The sequence below is a fragment of the Sinocyclocheilus anshuiensis genome, unplaced genomic scaffold (genome assembly GCF_001515605.1).
Source record: "Sinocyclocheilus anshuiensis isolate Anshui unplaced genomic scaffold, SAMN03320099.WGS_v1.1 scaffold2012, whole genome shotgun sequence".
NCBI classification, from domain to species: Eukaryota; Metazoa; Chordata; class Actinopteri; order Cypriniformes; family Cyprinidae; genus Sinocyclocheilus; species Sinocyclocheilus anshuiensis.
The window spans coordinates 496,186-516,762 of record NW_015555967.1 but is presented as its reverse complement, the minus strand read 5'-3'; the positions used below and the strand labels follow the sequence as shown (position 1 = coordinate 516,762).

The following is a 20,577-nucleotide window of genomic DNA, read 5'->3' as shown; positions in this document are numbered from 1 at the left end:
ATTTGTCTTTTTTTTAAAAAAAAAAAAAAAAAAAGATTTAAAAAAAGTTAGGATAGGTTGAGGTTTTTTGTGAGTGTGTGTGCAAGCATAAGAGAGATGAAGTCTGCACAAATTTTATTGCTTTCCGACGTGTATAAAACAAATGCCATGCTTTTATTTTGTTCAACACAATTTTGTACTTAATTGAGCATGTGTGCTAAAGTGTGTGTGCATGAACGGACAGAAGTAGTTTGTGTTTGTGCTTTTTTTTTGTACATAGGCTCTTAAAGAGACCGATAGGACAGTCAAGCATTGCGTTTTTACCCTCCAGTGTTTCAAAGCATGAATGAGGTGCTGTTTGGCCCGTTTGGCTCTGTTCTAAGAGGGCAATCGGGGTCTCTGGGTTTGTGTTTGATGTATAAATGTAGCTCCGCTGTTGTCTGTACACAAACTACTTACATTACAACTCTTCCCCTTTCGTTCATTCTCCGTCCACGATGTGAAATGTTGCCTTCTGTCCAGAAAGTAAGTGTGTGTGTGGGTGTGGGTGTGTGGATTCTGTTGGCTGGTGTTTTGAGACAGTCACAAGGGCACTGTGATTCTGTATGTCGGTTGTGTTACTTTCTTTTTTTTGTTGCTGTTGGAAAAGGATGAATGATTTATTTTTTTATTGTTCTATACGAAGTATTTGAAATTTGAGTTGGAGCACTTTCTAGGCTGCTACCTTGTATTTTTTGAATAATGTTTTTTTATTTGTTAGGGTTTTTTTATTTTATTTGCCTCTTGAGGACATTGTATTATGAATGAATGTATTCCAAAACAAACTATGTATAACAGTACATCTAACAACAAGGCTTGAGTGTCCCGGAGTGAAATGGGACACGCCTAACCATTCGGAATATGCCTATTGTCAGAGGTCAGATTCTGGGATTCTGCATGGCTTGTACCAAGCTGACGGTCTCTGGCTGCTAGTGCTCTTCCAGAACTTTTTCACAGCACCCGGAGATTCCGTTTGTCTCCCAACATCTTGATGGAACTGTTGTTTTGCCGTCTTGTTACTTGCGCTCTTGACACAGGGCCATTGAGAGCCAAGGATCTGCAGTGTGTAGCAGTAATTTGTTTTAAGATCTATTCCCCCTCCAATACATGACTTTTGGGATTGAAATATGTGATGTTTTGCATCATAAATGTTTATTCACCTGAATCCTCTGAATAGGAAGAGACTGAGGATCAGAACAGAGGAGATTTCGGTACTTGATCTGTAGAAAAGAAAACAAATCCTGCTTTAAGCGTATTTCACTCTATTCTGACTGGATTATATTTTTGTAAAAAAAAAAAAAAAATTAAAAATTAAAGACAATGACTGAAAACAAGCATGGAGAAGTGGATGTCAGCACTAATTCAAACGCCATCCTGGAGTCTGAAAAGGAGTGGCAACCAGCTGCATTTAGTGCTACACACAGAGAGTGAGACTGAGGGAATATGTGCGGATCCATTTCATCCTCGCACCAAAGGGATGGATTTTTCTGCATCCTTTGAGCTGCGGTTCCCACTGCTCTGCAACACTATCAAATGAAGGAAAATCCTACAGCATTTGGAAAAAAAGTGGTCATTTTGAATGTTTGATTAAAAAAAAAAACCTTTATGCCTTAGAAGATTACTGTGTGGAGAAAGTGCAGATTCTCACGTCTATCAATCATATTTCTTCAAAAACTTCCTTCCCTGCTAAGGGTTGAGGAGTCTAGATGTGATGAATGTTTGGAGAGGAGACAAACTGATGCAAGCTCTCCTCGTTTCTTCGCGCACTTCACTTGAACTAAATCTCAAGGACACAGACTTGTCATGATTGCCTGTCAATACAATGAAAAAATGAGAGTATTACAGCAATTGGTGACACTATGGAGTTCATGGATGCTTGTGAAACAGCTGAGCTGCAGTGAACCAGGTGAGATGTGACAAGCCGAGGTTGAAAATTGTAATTTTACTCCCATTGTGGTTGTTTTAATCCTGGTTGGGTTTTGTTTTTCCAGGATGGACGTAACCTAGATCTCTCTGCTGGGACCATCACACCCACCAGTACGCGTCTTCTGATTTCGTCGAACTGGATTAAGCAAGAGACCACAACTCTTTTCTTTCTTTCTCTCTGCATCTCTCTTTTGTCCTGACAGCATAGAATGGGACCCACAGACAGACTAGGTGTGTGCATGCATGTGGAGAGACTGTGTGTGTCTGTACAAAGACACTCGTACATTCTTCCATCTCGCTCGTGGGCGAGGTGGGGACTGGATGCCCTGTACATAATGTAAATTATTTTGGTCCCAGTTTGTTGAGTTCTGTCCATCGTAGGCCATCATTTTGGGTGTTTCACATGCCTTAATTGTACAAAATAGAACTGCCCTGGTCAACATTAATGTAACACTCATTAGAAAAAAACAGCACAGGCTATATCTACACCATTCAGTCATCGAAAGGAATCTGAGCCTGGCTGAGGATGTTTTCCCCTACCTTGACTTTACTCATCATACAAGACTGTGGGATGTTTCCACAGTGTTTTCTATGTATTGTTGGTATGTTGATGTTCAAGTGAATAACTGCAATTATTGACATGTACAGATAAAGGTTAATGAACATTGGTATATGCGGAAATCTAGTAGTTTGCCTTCTATCAGTTTGGCATTTAATTTTTTGTTTGTTTTAAATGATTAAATGGGTACGTACAGAACATGGTGGTTAGTTTTGCTTTGAGAAGATCAAAATATGTTATACAAAAAATTAAACGCTGAACTTGTTTTCTGTCATTACAATTATTGTTGGCGTTGTTTAGTCTTAAATGCGGTCAGATTTGACTCCTGCTTTGCGGCTGTTTTCCACTATGAGGCAGTACAATCACACTGCTTCAGAACCTCAGAGCGAGTACAGTAAGTGACATTACAAAAGATTCGGTGATAATCGGTGCTTGATATTCAGTCATTTTTCAGTCACAGCGTTTTGAACAAATTCTAGATTAATCTCAAGTCCTACACAGCATAAATTTAATTCCACCATTTGATTCCCCAAGGAACCCGGCATCATCCTTTTGTAGCCTACTGTTTTTGATTAGATTAGACACGGGGCATAAGGTTTAAGTACACAAACCTTGTCCTGATGTGCCTCGAATAAAGTTGAGGCGCTATTCTTGGAAGTCGACTCGAGCCCTGCCGTCCTCACAGTTTATAACATAGTAGTTATTTTGGTTTGTTGGCCGACAAGCTGCAGTGACAATTAAATTCAACAGTATTGAAAAATACTTCAGAGGGGAGCTTTTCTCAAGACGCATTTCAAACTCTCCTCCCCAACAGAAGTCACCACCAGCAGTTGTTGCCATGTCCTCGTAGTTTTAATAATTAGAACATGACTTTTTCCATGTCCTCTTAATTTTAATAATTAGAAAATGACTTTTTATTACTTAATAGTACATTTTAATGCACTAATTTAAATAATATTTTTAATCTAGATTGTATTTAATATTTGTGTTTCTGTGTTGATCAATGAAATTACGGAGTTATACCTTCCCCATAATTTATAAACAACTACTAAACCTTTAGAAATGAAAAACAGGGCTCTCCTCTTTCGGTTAGACTTGTTGTCTCAGACGAGGTTGCTTGTTTCTCCTGAGATCTGGCAACAATGCTGCCGGCGCGCGAGTCAAAGCGCGAGACTTTGCAGAGATTAGGACAGAGCGAACGGCACGCGTCGTATCCATGGACTACAGGAATATCTCCTTTCTTGTGTCCAATGTTTCTGCGTTTGTTGCAGCAGACTTTTACCGATTACTGCCACTTACCTCCTTTCAATGCCCTAAATGGGTTTTGTCTCTTGTCGGACTGTAATTCATTTGGTAAGTAAGTGCTGGTGGACACACTCGCTGTTGTTTCAGGACTGGGACATCGTATTTACGTAAATATTTTGGATATTAGATGAGCGAAAAGTTCTGGATCTCTCATTTTGGACATTGTCAGAAGTGTGTTCTTCACCAGCGTGAAAGTACTACACAACTTAAACACTTGTCCGCGGAAAGACAAAAATAATTTTTTGTACCGGGTGGATGTTCATTTTCTTAACGGGAGTAAAAATACAACTCCGAGTCGTTGATAGAAATGCTAATGCTGCGGTTGATGGAGAAACATTTCTAAGAAATCGCCTGCAGTGGACCTGGCGCCCCGTATCAGTATGCGTGCGCTTCAACACATTTAACTTCACCCCCATGCACACTAGTAATATTGTTTGAAATTCATCCAAGTCAAATTCATACATTGACCAGATGGCTTTGCCTTCTCAAATTTGACAGAAATTGGGACTTTCACTTGAGGTCATTGACTCCTTTGAATGGAACAAAGGAGGTTGGTGTTTCTGAATCTGCTTTCTTTTACAAACATTCAGAGATTGGTTCTCCGAGTCTTTCAGATGTGGATGTTGCGGTCACACCATCTCCTCAAGCGCAGAGGGATCTAGTGAAGTTCAGCCCTCCACCAGTCTTTTGTCTCTGTTAGGTCCCATTCATTTGTCTTGTAGGAGGAACATGGGAGTCCAGACAAGGGGAGCCTGGGTGGCTATGGCGTTCTCGGACTGGGTCAATGGATTGGGGATTCTCTTAATCTTCCTGATGGAGAGTTTAGCAGTGGATGCGACCAACATGGAGCCAGTCTACTGGAACTCTTTGAACAGAAGGTACGTTGGTGGTTGATATAAAACTCATACACACAGATACAAGTTTTTCAAGTTCAGTCTTCTAAAGACTCGAATGCCTCCAATTACAGGTCTCTATTTAGAATAAATTGTAATATTTGTCAATTTGCATTCAAGCATATAATCCTAGAATTAAACTAGATTGTTGCACCATAGAAAGATGATTCTGATTACATTTTGATTTAGCATTAAAGGATACTTTTAGTCAAGTTAATTGTAAACCGCATACGGGGTCCCGGAAAACCTAAAAATATAATTCAAAGTGTGATTTCTAGAGTCAACATAATTTTTTGTACACTGAAAAAAATAAAATTAGGTGTAGAAACAATTTTCACTCAGAAATTGTAAGTTTCACAATTAATTACAAACTGCAGTTAACACATTGAATTAAACATGACATTTTGAAGTAAAAAGACTGAAATCATATTTTCTTGTAAAATATACTCTAGTATTTTTTTTACAACTTTTAAACTTGAACTTTTTTTTGTAGGCCCTAAGTGTAGGCTAGTTGTGCTCCATGTTCTGAAGTTCTTCTTTGTCTAGATGTTTTTGCAAGTATAATTTCTATAAAATGAGTTTTAAACATCATTATATAGCCATTATCCAGCTTTGAAAAGTAATTGAAAAATCATGGAAATAGGTCAGAAAATGTGGGAACCATGTACATATAAACTTGGCCTCAGTTGGGACAGGGGTGACTTTGGCCTGGGACACAGTCTAGTTAACGGTTTGGACAGACACACTCAAGACAGAGAGACGGGGGCATTTTCCGGCTGGCTGCCTCCCGATTATGGGTCGCGTGCATGCCCTCCCTAGATAAGGTATTCATGCTTCACCCACAGTGACACAATATACAAACCCACACAAAGGTCCTTTGATTTTTGTCTGTGCTGAGGATGCTCTCTGGACAAGAGGAAAGGAGAAGCCACATTAAGACCTTGGGTGAGAGACCGAATCAGGAATTATTTCATCCCTGAGAAGGAGATGAATCAATAAGTGGAAGAAAAAATACTGGTTAGGCAACTAGGCAGTTGGTTTGTTAAAAAACTGCCTCTGAGAACTTCAGAGCTTCACCCTGACAGACGGATGGTAGAGAAATATAATTAGGGAAGACAAATAGATCTGAGGCGGAAAAGATAAACATGGTTGTCTAAAAGAGAGAAGAGCATAAAGATTAGCCAGAGCCAGAGTTTCAACTTATGAAGTAGAGAGAAGGAATTGCGGGGTTTGTGCAGATAAAGTCATATATAAAAAGCAATAGAGAAAGTCATTCATCCATCCATGTGAAATAAATGTCGCTCTGATATCTGAAAAGGTCGGCGTGTTTACTCACACCCCGACAGCCACATCCCTGTCAGGTCATCTCGCTCTCCTTTCACTCTCCTCTCCTTCTCTCTCTCACACACATTTGACACATTTGCCCACAAGACAATTGAACATTTCATCATACACACAGAGATGCCAGAAAATTAATTAATAATATAAAAAATCATCAAGAATCTGCGGCAGCGTGTCAATGTGTCATTTGCTTTCATAATCTGACATATTGATTGCGTGAAACTGAAAGTTCAGTGAGAGTAAAATGGTAGTCTGGGACATGTTTTCCATCAGGAATTGATTGGATCATGACTTACAAAAATGGAAAACATTACCGAATGCATGTTTGTTGAAACAAGACTTTGAAGGTTGACTGGCCACCGGTTAATATAACCTAAAAGACCACAAGTACCCCAATTTGAAAACTCCTGACAATTTGAATTTGACTTCCCCTGAGGGCTGCAGGGGGGTGCTAGAGGGTCTGTGGAAAATATTTTTTTAATTTTTATTTAGTTGTAGGGCTGTTTAAGTGAATGTGTTGACTTAAAATATTAATTAAATATATTTATCACACAAAACAAGTACAATATTTATTTTAAAAAGATTGTTTTAGAAATAATTCTGAAATTAATTTAAAATGCTTGTCTTCAGGTTTATACATTTAACATTACTTGACTAGTGGGTGCAAAAAAAAGATACATTAAGCTTAATACTAATAAAATATTTTACAGATAATATCTTTATAATTTACTTTGGCTTTCATTACAGTAAAGTACAGTAAAATAAAAAAAACAATAGTTTTGCAAAGAGCATTTTTTTCTCAAACAGTATTACTGGGTCTTTGTACATAAAAAAAAATTATAAAGCTGCTTTTATATTTTAAGAGGGGAATGTCATCCTATTTTGGAGGGGTGCGTGGGAGTAGAGGAGTGGATTTCAGCCCCTCAATGAGTGTAATCAATGTTGAGCACAGACTGTCTCTATGCATTGCTCCGGGGGAAGTTGTTGTACAACTCTCTGCCTCAAATTAACATAAAAAATTTAATCCTTCATGGCTCCCTCAATATTTAATAAATCGGCTGCTAATTGGAGACAGATAAAAGCTTTCTAAACTGGGTTAAGCGTTTCAAATTAAAACATTTTAAGGGTAGGAAAAGATACGTTGGAAAACTGACAGGAAGAGCACAGAGCCTACATCAGATCTTCAGACTTTTGACTTCTACTGTTGTCGCAGTAGGTTTTTTTCTGGCAGATCTGATTGATTGGTTCTCCTTTGATGAAAGATCCTGTATAGAGCCTTTCTAGGGACCGAGAGCAGAGCGAGATTAAACATTGTTAGTGAAAAGAATGGATTTAGGATTTGTAAATGTGTTTCACTGTGCAAGTCCCTCCAACATTTCCTAGCCATTTGTGTGTGAGAGAGTGTTTTTTTTTTTTTTAAGAGATAAGACCTCATGGAAAATGTTACATTGTTAAAAGAGAGATTGTAATTGTGGTATTAAATGGACTGAAAATGGAATTGTACCACTTGACCTCAGTTTCCAGGGGTGTGAGAGTGGGAGGGTAGTCCTCTACACAACACCCCTCCATTAGTTCATCATATGGACTGCTCCATCATCAGACGGGCAACAAAGCCATTTGTGAAGGGATTACTACCTCTATACACACTTTATCTCTTGCGCTTTTTCTTTCCAGAGTTAATGTCTTTCTCCCTCTCTGTCACATTCCCTTCACCTATTCATCTAATTCTTTTTTTCTCTCCTCATTCATTACCTCATTCTTTTGTGTCACTGCTCTCTCTCTTTCCCAGAGGATAATTTTATTGCTCAGAGGTTGCTCTTTCATAGCTCATAGTATCAACTTTATCTCTGAGATTTCTTCTAATGTCTTTGGGGAAATACAAATGAGATAATTATTGACGTACAGTAAGGAGATTAGTCAGATACTTTGAAATGTTTGAGTTCTGAAACTTCCAGACTTGTGTGTAGGCAAATCTGACAGTGTGGTCTCATTAATAATCATAGGTAGTTGCAGGTAAAGTGCAGTTCTAGCACATTTTCATAGACCCTGACATGTATATTATTAACATATTGACAACATGTAAACCCAAAGCATTTTACGTTTGAATAGCTTTAGAGACATGCAAATGTTAATGAAATCTTTAGATTTATCACATATTGAATTTAGTTGAATTTGTACATTGATTTTTAAATGGTTAAATGTGTGCAGTCTCACATGCATTTAATGTATTACTTACTTTGTTTGACATTTATAATGGTTTCACGCTGTTCTTTGTGCCATTTTCAACTCCAATCAAAGGATAAATCCTTGCCTTGTCTTGCCTAAATTATCATCATTGAATAATTTAAATTGGATTTAGTTTGTCAAGGGAAAAATGTCTAATAGTGAAAATGTAACTATAACTAATAATAGTAAAATGTAACTATACAAATATATTGATCAAATAAATCTAATTTAATGTGTTTATAAAGATTTTACATTTCTAAAGTTGTGCATATGCAAATTGTACATTTCAGTGCATATCAAAACAAAAATCTATAAATGTTATGTATAAATCCTTACTATTATGTTGATATGTAATCGGGCTGAATAACATATTCAGACTATGTTGAGATGTTTTGTGAAACTCTGTAGACACATGACATTAATTAGATCATTTTTTTCAGGAGAAACATTTGAAACACAAGAAGTTTAAGCAGAATTCTCCATTTACTTTTTGTAAACATTTTATTTTTCATTTATATTTTGAAATTTCATTTTTAATTTCTTTCCTATGGTTCTTGTGTTCCCAGAAAGGTATTTAATTTATACCAGCAACCCTTGAAACTTCATAGTTTGACTTCAATTCAATTTCGATGTTATTTAGTTGGACCTGCCATCTTCGTGATGAAAACCTCCTTCTCTTGTTTCACTTGTATTTAATTTTCGATTTCAGAGGTGCGTCTGTGGCATGCCTTCAAAGCCCTGGCATGATACTATGCTGTGTGTGGAAAGAGTAATTACAGTTTTAAGATTACTCCGATGATGGTTCTGAACCGAGGGGGGAGGAGGTGGCATTACAGTGAATGACCGAGACAAGCACCCCTTGTAAAACACAAGGTTTATGATGATGACAGTGATTGTTTCTTTAGCTGTTGTTCGCTTTCGCTGCATGTCATCTATGGATTGAGGCTATACAGGATTAGGGTTTTGATGTCATCCAATTTATTGGAAAAACTCCTGTTCTCCTCCTTCTTTGCCTCTCTTTTTCTTCCTTAGCCGTCTGTTGTTTCCCATCCTCATGAAGGTTGGACGAGCATTTGTTTCTGAGGGAAAAATGTAGGTAAATGGCAGGCCTTATATGTGAATCATGAACAATAGATTGTCAAGAAACACAATGAAGAAAAGTAAACAGACAGCGATGAGAACATGCATTTGTTTTTATAGACTAGATGAATCGGTTATCCTGTTTTTAACTCGCTGATGTCTCATTAATAGGCCCGGATGCAATCTGCGGACTTCCTCCATAGAATTCTGTGGAATGGATATAAATGCTGTAAAATGTGTCGAACGGTGGACCCACACACTTCCAGTCTGCCACTGCAAAGATTTGCGTATACTAAACAGGCCGCCGAACATTTTATCCACAAACTTTAAAAAGAATCAGAATTGGTTAATTCACCCGTGGCTCGGTTCAAACATGAAAACGGAGAGTTGAGAGAACACATGAAAAGTGAGTTGGGAGTTATCCTTTCTCCTTGTGCCCTCCCCTCTCTCTCTTCCAAACAAAGGGAAGGTTATGGGAAGGTAAGGTTTTAGTGACGTTCATTTTTAATCATCTGAGTGTTTGGAGCTTGATGAGTCTTTTCATGTTGGGCTGAGGAGTCAGCGGCCTCTGGGCCCATCAGCTCCCTGGAGCTACTCGACCTAACCACAACAGAAGACCACCCAGTAGACACGTTTTGTGTAGAAGTACGCAATATGTTGCTGGCCAAGACATTTGCCAATAAATTGGGAAAATGACATAATTATTTTCAGTATTGCACCATTTTGCTGTAATGTGCCCATAAGGCCTATCAAGTCTCAAGCATTAGAGAACAGTTTTGTTTTCGACCACAAGGACCAATTCTTTGTCAACACATTTTTCATGTGCATCTGAGGGGTTTCATGTACATTACTGTTCAAAAGTTTGAGATTAGTAATTTTTTGGGGAAAAAAAAACTTGCTGCCATGTTTCTTTATAGAGAAGAGGCTTTCTTCTGGCAACCCTTCCAAATATGCCATACTTGTCCTATATTTTTCTAATTGAACTGTCATGAACTTTATCATTTAGCATGTTAACTGAGGCCTGTAGAGTCTGCGGTGAAGTTCTTGGGTTGTCTGCCATTTCTTTGTGCGTTACACGGTCTGTTCTTGGGGTGAATTTCCTGGGACGTCCACTCCTGGGAGGATTGGTGTCTGTTTTGTATGTCTTCCACTTGTGAATAAACTTCCTCACTGTAGAATGATGGACTTCAAAATGTTTGAAAATGGCCATTTTACTCCTAGATTGATGGCAGCAACAATTGCTTGATCATTTATCAATTGCTGATGTCTTTTCTTCTTTGGTATTGTATTAACACACACCTGAAGGCTCCAGACCAGCAAACTGCCAAAACTTCTGCTTTTATCGAGCTGCTCACTCTTGCTGACGATCAGTTAATCAAAGGTATTTGATTAGCAGTGCCTGACCGTTACTTACCCTCTTAATTCCTATGTTAACAGTAAGGGTGTCCTAACTTTTTCACACATGGCTTTTCCATCTTGGCTTTATTTTTGTTAAATAAACAATGTCACGGTGCAATATGTCATGTGTTGTTGTTCATCTGATGTTTTATTTTCCTAAATTTAAGACCTGCCAAGGACCAGGTAATTTTTTATTATGCTCTGATACGGAAAACCATGGAATTCAATAGGGTGTCCTTACTTTTTCACATGATATATATGTATATATATGTATATATATATATATATATATATATAGGACATATTAAATTGATTAAAGGTGACTAGACTTTAAAAAATCAATTTCTAATAAAAGCTTGAACAATCTTGACAAAACATTTTCCACAACAATATTAAGATGCACATCTTGTTTCAATATTGATGAGAAATGTTATTGAGCACCAAAAAATTTCTGACCCCAAACTTTTGAACAGTAGTGTACAGTTGTGTACTATCACTTGTATTGACATTTACATCAATATGATGCCTAACTATCTAATCTGTAGGTTTTTTGTTTGTTTGTTTTTTAGATTCCTGTCATTGTGATCATATTTTATATATTATAGAAAAAAAATTTAATTAGTTAACTGCTACATTTGAAAGGGTTAAAATGCTAAAAGTAAAAATCTGCTGTCAAATCAGCCATAGCAAGCTGCTGATTGTTTACCATTATTGCCCCCAGAAGTTCCCTAATTTTAGGCTTTTGTGTTTGCATATATGTGAGTCACTGTGCATTTGTGGCATGCGGTTCTCAGCCGTGTGGTAAGTGGGTTTCAGTCCGTCAGAGTTCAGGAATGTGTAAGTTATCTCCAGCCCTTAGCTAATTAAATAGCACTGATAAGAACATGAAACAACACTCTCTGAGACCTTAAGATAATCTGGGTGCACTCAGCAGGTCTTGATGACCATAAACTCCACAGACACAAACACACACACACACACATACACATTTAAATGACGATATGCTTTATATTGCTCAGTATTAATTACTGCAGTCTAATCTAGAATCAGATTTCCACATGGTGACTCCTATCATTCATAAAATTATACAAATTGCCACCCGTTGCGTGTTCTTTTATTAAAGTTTTAACTCTTTTATGCTTCATCAACCAATAAGAGTCGCTTAACACATTTACCATGTTTAAATGGATTCACTTTTACACAACTTTCCCTCAAAATCAGCGCAGTACACATATTCATTCTAGACTTGGCACATGCTAAAAGAAAACCTTTTGTATTTTTTAAGTAATTTTAAAAGCTTACTTTAGTATTTACTGCATTATGTATAAGTTTTACTTTTAAGGACATTCAGGGTTTGTTACTTCAGGGGATTCTCACACACATATACACACACGTTCTTAGAAAACCAGGAGAGAGGAAATATCCCCAGTTTTGTGCAATTACTACAATTATAATAAAATAGTATCATTATATAAACTCTAAATAGAGGTCATTTTCCACATTGCTGCAGTGAGGTGAAGGGTAATTGGTGGTTTAAGTTTGTTTGAGTTTCAGCTCCATCAGCCTTTTGTTGCTTTAGTGTGGCATGAGGAAACTTAAAATACCCAATATTCTGCAGTGCTGAAACGATAATGAATATGAACCTTGTGAATTCTGATCCTGTTCTGTGACATTTACATTTAAAATGCTTAATCACTGATTTGTGGGGGTTTGTGTCTAGGTTGCAGAGCTATATTTCCCATGTTAGAATGCTTTTTCTGCCTGTCTTAAATTTCTACGTATATGAAGATAAACATTGGCATTTTCATGCATATTTCATACATAAAAAGATCAGTTTCAGATGGCGGTGTATTAAAATCAGAGTTCATGGAGCTCACAGAAAGAGCATTTCGAATACATATAGGCATTTATCACTTTGATTGTCTGTTTACTTCAGTGCAAAAGGAGGTTTGATTTGTCTCTAATTTAAACCAAAAATCACCTTTTACATTAATAAATATGTTTGTAAAATCCACCAACACCAAACCGAGAGGAAATTTAGCATTGTCACTGATAACCAATGCAAAGAACACAAAATATTTGCGCTTTCGCTTGAACCACTAACAGACAAAGACTGTCAGTTCTTTCAACAAGCAAAGCTGGTTTTTTTTCCTGCGGAGGGAAGAGAAATGCATTCAGCCCGTCAACTGGTGATCACATCAGAGAAATTTTGACATGTTAAAAAGCCTTTGAAAAATCAGTGTAGTGTAGTCAGAAACAGATGCAGCCTGTTACGTTTGCTTCTATCGGTAAATTGCATTATGCTGAGATTTGATTCTTGTCCTTTGTTATTCTGGGGTGGTCTTGGTAGCGGTCGCCATGCTTCGTATCTCTCAGCAGGGGTCTGACAGCTCTCTGATAGAAATGTCTTCCGTTTGGACTGAAGGAAAACAGTTGGGATCTGCAGGGTGGCAGGATTTGAGGTTAACGTATCCATTTGCTTGAGCTTCAAGAAAACACAAGTAAGACTAAATGTGCCATTGTCCTCTGTTGTGAAATTAAATGTGCCATTACACTTTGACTACATATAGTGCAACAACAAACCATTTTCTACACTCTCTCTGACTCTTTTTAACACTGACAGCAGTTTGCAGCAGCCAGAAATCATTCATTTACAATGAGAGTCAGAGATTTGAGGCATCATGAGCTTTTTTTAGAAGGCGTGTCAAGTAAAACGTACTTAAATTTTGAAAAATGTGTCTAGAGATCCCTGAATTTGAATGAAAGAACCTGTGTGAACGGCTCCTTCAAGCTTGAATTTCTTATGGATATGATTAATACATGATTAAATCACACTAACTTGTTAAATTGACTGCACTTGTTTATTTGTGCATGCAAGTGGCTATGTGCTCATGGTTGTCAAACTTAATACAGTGTCAGTTTCAGAATGCTCCATTTTTGCAGTTTTGTATGTCTTTATAATTCATTGAACTGAATTTTGTATTTATTTGTGCAACAGCAAGGAAAATTCGTTTCCATGTTGTGTCCTACTAAAATGGTATAAAATAATACACAAATAAAACATTCTGCAGTATATAATATTTATTAGGGATGCACAACATGGTGTTACCATGTAGGTTAGCCAGTATTAGAGATTTTTAATTTATTCATTTTCAGTTTATATTTGTTCTTGCACATTTCCCTTTTTTACATTTAGATTACTGTTGTCATCCTCTGTTCACTTAAAATTAATATTTAAAAGCACTAATAATTTAATTATTAAATCTTTTTAGCAATTCTCAAAATTAATATGCATTTTCATTCCGTACAACATAATGCTGCCTAAATTCACTTGAAGCATTTTTAGATTTCTTCATTTTTAATTTAAACAAAATAGTATAAAACGTTATTATCAACCATTTATCGGTTATAGGCCAAATTTTTTTTGTCTTTGCATATCTAATGTTTTTCATTATGTACAGAGAATGTACTAGTCTGCTTTTGTCAAACAACACAATACACTAAAAAGATAATACATAAATTTGGAATTATGATTTTCATCTCCTTCTTATTTTGTCGCATTATCTTGCTGAAAACACACTTTGGACAGCCCAGCGTGAGCTCATGGGAAGATGTTGTGTTGGTGTGAGTGATGTGAAGGTTTGTTGATGAGTGAAAGGGGAAAAACAGAGTCTGGATTCAAAGCTTCCGACGGCCTTAGAAACTCAAGGGCGGCCCAAAGTCACTCCAGTTCTGCAGTGCAAGTGGAAAGGAGCCGTGGGATTCAAGCCCACCAATAAGAAGCATCAAACCAGCACAGAAACCCGCAACGCCTCAGCATGTAATCAGGTCGACCACCTCTAACCTTTATCTAAACAGTGTGGGGTGAGTTCACTAACCAAGCATAACGTGGTTTAACCGGTAAAGAATGCCAGATTGCCCTCCTGTGTCTTCGATCAGACACAATTGGGTAAATATATCGGAGACAAAAGGATTAAACAAGTCTCTGGAAAGAATTAAACATACAGACAGTCTGATGAACCCAGTTCATCTTATATGGTCAGAGAGTGTGTGTGTGGTCATAATTCACAGCCTCTGGTAAATTGCTTGGTTCGATGAGCAGCACAATGTAAACACAGAAGGCCTAGTGTGTGTTTTTCACCAAACAGAGATGAGTGAGTTTCCGTTTGATAAATGAAAGCGTCTGATTATCAGATTACGATATTTGCTCTCAGTCGGATCCCACATGTTAGTAGCTAATGAAAAGGCTAAGATCACATTGACGTTTGTTGTGTTTTGGTCACGTGTGTTTGGTGCGGCAGACAGCTGATTGAGGCCTAAACTCAGTGTGTTAATGGATATGTGTTGATCCACAGATCAGGTGCTTTTGCTCTCACATGATTTAAATTTTTTTTTTCCTGACTAGGAAGCTTTTTTTATCTATCTGTCTGTGCAAAGGTGTCTTACAAACTGCGGTGTGGTTAATTGGAGTTTTGCTTGGATGTCTTGGCCTAATGGAAATGTCAAGATTTGTACACTTAGCATGAGGAGAGATGAGTCTGCAAAATACTTTTATCTGCAGTGGGGTTATTTGTGAGGTGAATTTTCAACTTCAGAACAAGACTCTGAATAGAGCTAAAATGTCAGTCTGCTAAATGCCAGAATTTTCTTTCCACAAGAGGATGGAGGTATAGGAGCTTTTAAGTGCTGTTTCAGCTTTGGCCTTGGTTTGACTGAGAATGTGCTATAAAATACTGAATAATTGTTTGTTTTTATGAAAGTGTTCATATATTTGGAAATGCTCTCGTCACATACACGCTTTTTTGTTTTTCTCAAGGTCTCCACTGATAGACTCTTTCTATTACTTGTTTTTATAGCGTTTTATTTTTTATTTTATTATCCCTCACAGAAACCTTACTGCATTATTAGTTTTTCATTAAGACATTATTTAATATTTTTCAAAGGAACCATTCACAAAAAAATTAGCATTGTGTTTCAGAACCATATGACGGACATTATTCTGTGGGAAACTAAAGTATATTATATGATATAAAAAAATAAATAATGAGGACTGAGGTTGCCAAGCTCCACAATAACAAAAATATGCCATAAACATTCTCCATTACTGTCTTTGGTAGGTTCATGAAAGAAATAGCATCATTCTTTTGAGTTCTTTTCAAATGAATCAGGTTGATTCAGCTTAACCAACCAGGGGTTGGATTCACAAAATATTCTTAAGAATAAAATTATACTTAACCGCTATTTTCGTTCTACTTTCTAATTTAAGAATAAAATTAAGAATGTCTTCTACTCCGCAAACAACCTTTCTTGAGGGACCATTCACACAGAATGTGCTTTTTCCTTTCCTCTGTGCTAATTTTCAGACCACTGAATTCCCGTCAAGCCAGTTGCGCCAAAAATAGTGTGTGCGCTTATTGGCAAGCATTGCAAAAAGACAGACTTTGAGGTGTTTTACATTGAGTTGATCAGCAGGTCTTTGGCAAGAACCATATTTAAGAACTTCATAAGAATTTGTTAAGAATTGCACTTACTGTAGGAACATTCTTATGAATTTCTTAACCTCTTTAAGAAGATTTTCCTGAATCCAGCCCCTGGTCTGAATGAATAATTCAGGAATGAAAATGATCGAGTTGTCAAGTTCAACTTTATTGACTCAATGATCCGGACACAGCAGTTAACATCTTGCTGAAGGGGTGAATAATGACTTTGAAATTTCATTCAGTTTCTCACATAAAGCAGTTGTATGACCTCAAAAGACTTTGAATTGAGCGCACAAGTTGTATGGATTAGTTGTATGATACTTTTTTGTGTCCTTTTTGAAACTTGATAGTCTCCATTCATCATAATTCAAAAGTCAAGTAGGCTATTATTGGCATTTTTAACCATATACAGTACAGTATGCCGTGAAACGAAGCAACATTCCTCCAGGACCAAGGTGCAATGCAGAACAATATAAATTAAAAAAACAATATTTATAACACAAGACGGATAACAACATAAATTAACATCAAACAACAAATCAGTGCAGAAACACAAAGCACTAAAACCCTACATAAAGTGCACGTGTTTGAGCATAGAAAAGAGCGACCAGTACAAATTTAAAAAATATCATCTTTTGTTTTTCACAGAGGAAAGTCATACAGGTTTGCCGTTGACTTGTCTCCCACAATCTAAGCAATTTCAAGTTTTACTATTGTTGGCAAAACGTGATCCCCACATATGATTATTTTCATCACATTGGCAAGCAAAACCACACATATGCCCTCTCACACACTCTCCTGAACCAAAGGGCATGTATGTTTACATTTTGAGTAAAAAATGTTTGAACAAAAGGGCAGTTTCAGCATCAAACAGGCCTTGAGGTTTCATATGCACGTACACGCAAGCAAATATCAAACTGTCAATCTCAGTTTCCATGGAAACGATCATTACTCATTTGTCTGTCACTCACTCTTCATCTTTCTCTCTCTCTCTCTAATTCTACAGGTTTGGAGATGAAAGGGGCTACATACTCTACCCTCAAATAGGGGATCGTTTGGACCTTGTGTGTCCTGCCACAAGTCCATCTGGGCCGAACTATCCCCCTGAGTATGAGTATTATAAACTCTACCTGGTGTCCTCACGAGAGCAGGCTGACAGGTGTGAGGTGATGGGCACCCCAAACCTTTTGCTCACCTGCGACAAACCCAACAGCGATATGAGGTTTACCATCAAGTTCCAGGAGTATTCGCCCAACCTGTGGGGTCACGAATTCAAGAACTTACGAGACTATTACATCATAGGTAAGTGCGTGTTAACCAGTATAGCAATGCCAAAAAACCAAGAGTATAGTTTTGGACAACAGCATTTATGTGTGGTAATCAATTCCCTATTTTGGGTCCCTCAATTTTTTTGGCATCTAGCTATGCAGAAGTTAGCAACACATGTTCCAGGCATATTATTCCTTGGTGCTCAAGTTGATAACACAGGTTCACGCCCGGTCATGTTTCGTAATCTTAATTTTCACTTTTTTTTTGTATTCTATTATAACTGTTTTTAAACTATCAGCCTCCACAAGCTAAATCTGTCCCACATATTGTGTTATCTTCTGACCTCCTTAAATGTTAGGAATAATTTATTCACTCATCCAACCCACAAATAATTTTTTCACAAAAAAAGATATTATGAACATGTAATAAGAATTTGTTCCCACAGCCTAATTTGTTTTCTTCATTTTAGTAAAATCATGGCCATGTTGTACTAATTTGTTCACTCATTTAAGGTCAGTCATTACCATGATTTAACAAAATTAAAACGAGGGAACTACTTACTACAAAGTACTTATAAGTTAACAATGAACAAATGAAACAAATGAATAAAAAGTTACCACAAATTAATAAGTCATGGGAACAAATGTCACGTGCAGTGCTCTGTATTAATGTTGTCTTGTAGTTTTGTAGGATTTTTATAGCACAAGCCATCATTTAATATGAATATGAGACCCCTGATTCATAATATTAAATATTACAAATAGAGTTTAAAGCCCACAAATTAAGATTTCATATAAAGTGATAATTTCTGCTATAAAAATGATTTGAATGGACAAACATGTTTAGGGAATATTTGCTAATTACCCAAGTGCAATAATACCATGCGTCAGCCGCAGGGGTTCTGTCCTGTCAAATTTACCTCATAGTTGCTCCACCAATAGATGAATCCATCGATAAAATCCAGAATATGTGTGCGTGTTACTGTTTGTTCCCTAGGGAAATCACTTTTAATTAACCTAAGTTGGCAGTTGTTAATTTCTACAATATGCCTGTAATGAGAAAGAGAAAGACAGAGCGTTGGGTGCTGTGCGGTTTTGCACACACTTGTGATTATGTGGATCTTAATTGGCTGTAATGGGCCTGTGAGACTCAAGGGCATTTAAGAGCAGCTAGACACAACAGCCCGACCAACAATGGCAAACACACTCCCATATCCACATATTGTGTCTGCGCTGTCACGGATATAAACTGTTTATGTGTTTTAATATAGGATAAAAGCACAGCTTATTAGTGTAGGTTTTTGTGGTTCCGTCCTGTTGTGTGAGGCTGCGAGTGATGCTTTTAGGTGGTGCTTGTTTCCCCTGTGATCTGCACTGTTTGAAGCTGAGATCTTCTCCCTGCTGAGTGTGTATCAGAGTGTATCAAACGCTCCGAGCTCTTTTGTCAAAACTTTGATAACTGGGCACTAACTGAGTTCCCAGGGGAGCACTTTACCCTAAAAAGCGTTCAAAAAAACCCACTGCATTAGAATCCCTCTCCAAAACCTCCTCTTTACCATCATGTTCTTCAAAGCACATTCTCGCATAGTCAATAATTCACAATTGTGGTGTGAGCGCTTGCCTCACTGCAATCGCTGAGTTAATGGTAAAATTAAAAGTGTATTACCGTGTACTTACATGTATTGCTTTGTTTGCCCATCCTACAGCTACTCGCTTATATTTCGACTTTGGAGCATCAGAGTGTGCATGTATGTATGTGTGTGTGTTTGTCACACTGGATTAGACTTGTGGTAAGGGGCTGTTAATTATTGAAAAGGTCTTGTTGGTTTATTTATCAAGGTTAAACTGAAATATTAGAGATGAACCTTACTCCCACCCTAACCTGTGTGTGTGTGTGTGTGTGTGTGTGTGTGTGTGCAGAAATGTCACAGTGTGATACTGCAAATGAGTGGCACGATGCAGCAAAATGAGAACGCTCTTGTTATAATCAATAAAAGTGCATTTTCTACAAGCGAGCAACATCATTTAGATTTAGGACATATAAATGTATACGTAGATTTAAGATTCAGATTTAACATCTTACATTTAGATTTTAACACTTAAAATTAAGATTGAGATTGAAAATTTTAATTAAGATTTTATTTATATTTAAGATTTAGATTATTTTAGATTTCTACTTCCATTTAAGATTTATCTTTAACACATGATTTTGATTTAAGATTCAAATTTACCATTTGAATTCAGATTTTTAAATTTAAGATTCAGATTATATTTAGATTTAACACTCACAATTTTTAGTTTTAAAATTTATATTTAGATGTTTGACTTAGATTCATTTTTAAGATTAAAGGGGTCATATTATGCGATTTCAATTTTTCCTTTCTCTTTGAAGTGTTACAAGCTCTTGGTGCATAAAGAAGATCTGTAAAGTTGCAAAGACTAAGGTCTCAAATCCAAAGATATATTCTTTATAAAAGTTAAGAGTCAACCACGCCTTCCTGAAACGGCTCGTTCTAACACACCCCCACATGTCTACGTCACGATGTGGGAAGATTTGCATAATGCCTCCCAAATGTTCACGCAAAGAAAGAAGGCGTAACTTTTATTCTCACTGTAGTATTGTTGTTGCCGCCGCCATGTCGTGAAGGTGCTGTGTGTTTCGTTGTGAAAGCGAAACTACTTTGTTTGGCCTTCCAAAAGAGGACGATATCCGCTTCGTCATGCCTAGAGCTGATCTGTGCTGGTCGCTGAGGAAATACATCAACTTCGTGCTGTGGATCGCCGGATCGGCTTTCACCGTGGATGAAGTGGAGTCCAGCCCGGGGTCGTCACATGTGGTTGCCGCAAGCCCGCCGGTTGCGCCGTTCTCAAGCTCACCGGCCTCTGCTCACTCAGCCCGCCGACCGTTCCTCACTCTAGCCGCCGGCCTCCGCTCACTCTAGGCCGCCGCCACCACGTGTGATGCTGTGTTTCGTTGTGAAAGCAAAACTACTTTGTTTGGCTTTCCAAAAGAGGACATGACTAGAAATCAGTGGTTAAGTTGTATTTACAACACTGTTCCAGAACACTTCAACCCAAATATT

General features: G+C 37.4%; 1 protein-coding gene and 1 long non-coding RNA gene across 4 annotated transcripts in view; both read left to right on the top strand.

Annotated features, from left to right (window-relative positions):
• The first annotated feature begins 21 nt into the window (after positions 1–21).
• On the top strand, positions 22–2,666 carry LOC107676030 (uncharacterized). The gene is made up of 2 exons (XR_001632676.1): positions 22–1,924; positions 2,010–2,666. It is a non-coding gene; the product is annotated as an uncharacterized LOC107676030 (long non-coding RNA).
• A 1,031-nt stretch (positions 2,667–3,697) lies between these two features.
• Positions 3,698–20,577, top strand: part of efnb3a (ephrin-B3a) — a 38,500-nt gene continuing 21,620 nt past the window's right edge. For 2 of the 3 annotated variants that reach the window (XM_016470558.1, XM_016470557.1), the window contains exons 1-2: positions 3,698–4,686; positions 17,233–17,528. In XM_016470558.1, coding sequence (XP_016326044.1) covers positions 4,538–4,686; positions 17,233–17,528 — 445 coding nt within the window. In that variant the 5' untranslated portion in view covers positions 3,698–4,537. The remainder of the gene's footprint in view (positions 4,687–17,232; positions 17,529–20,577) is intronic. The other variant, XM_016470559.1, reaches the window with a different exon arrangement.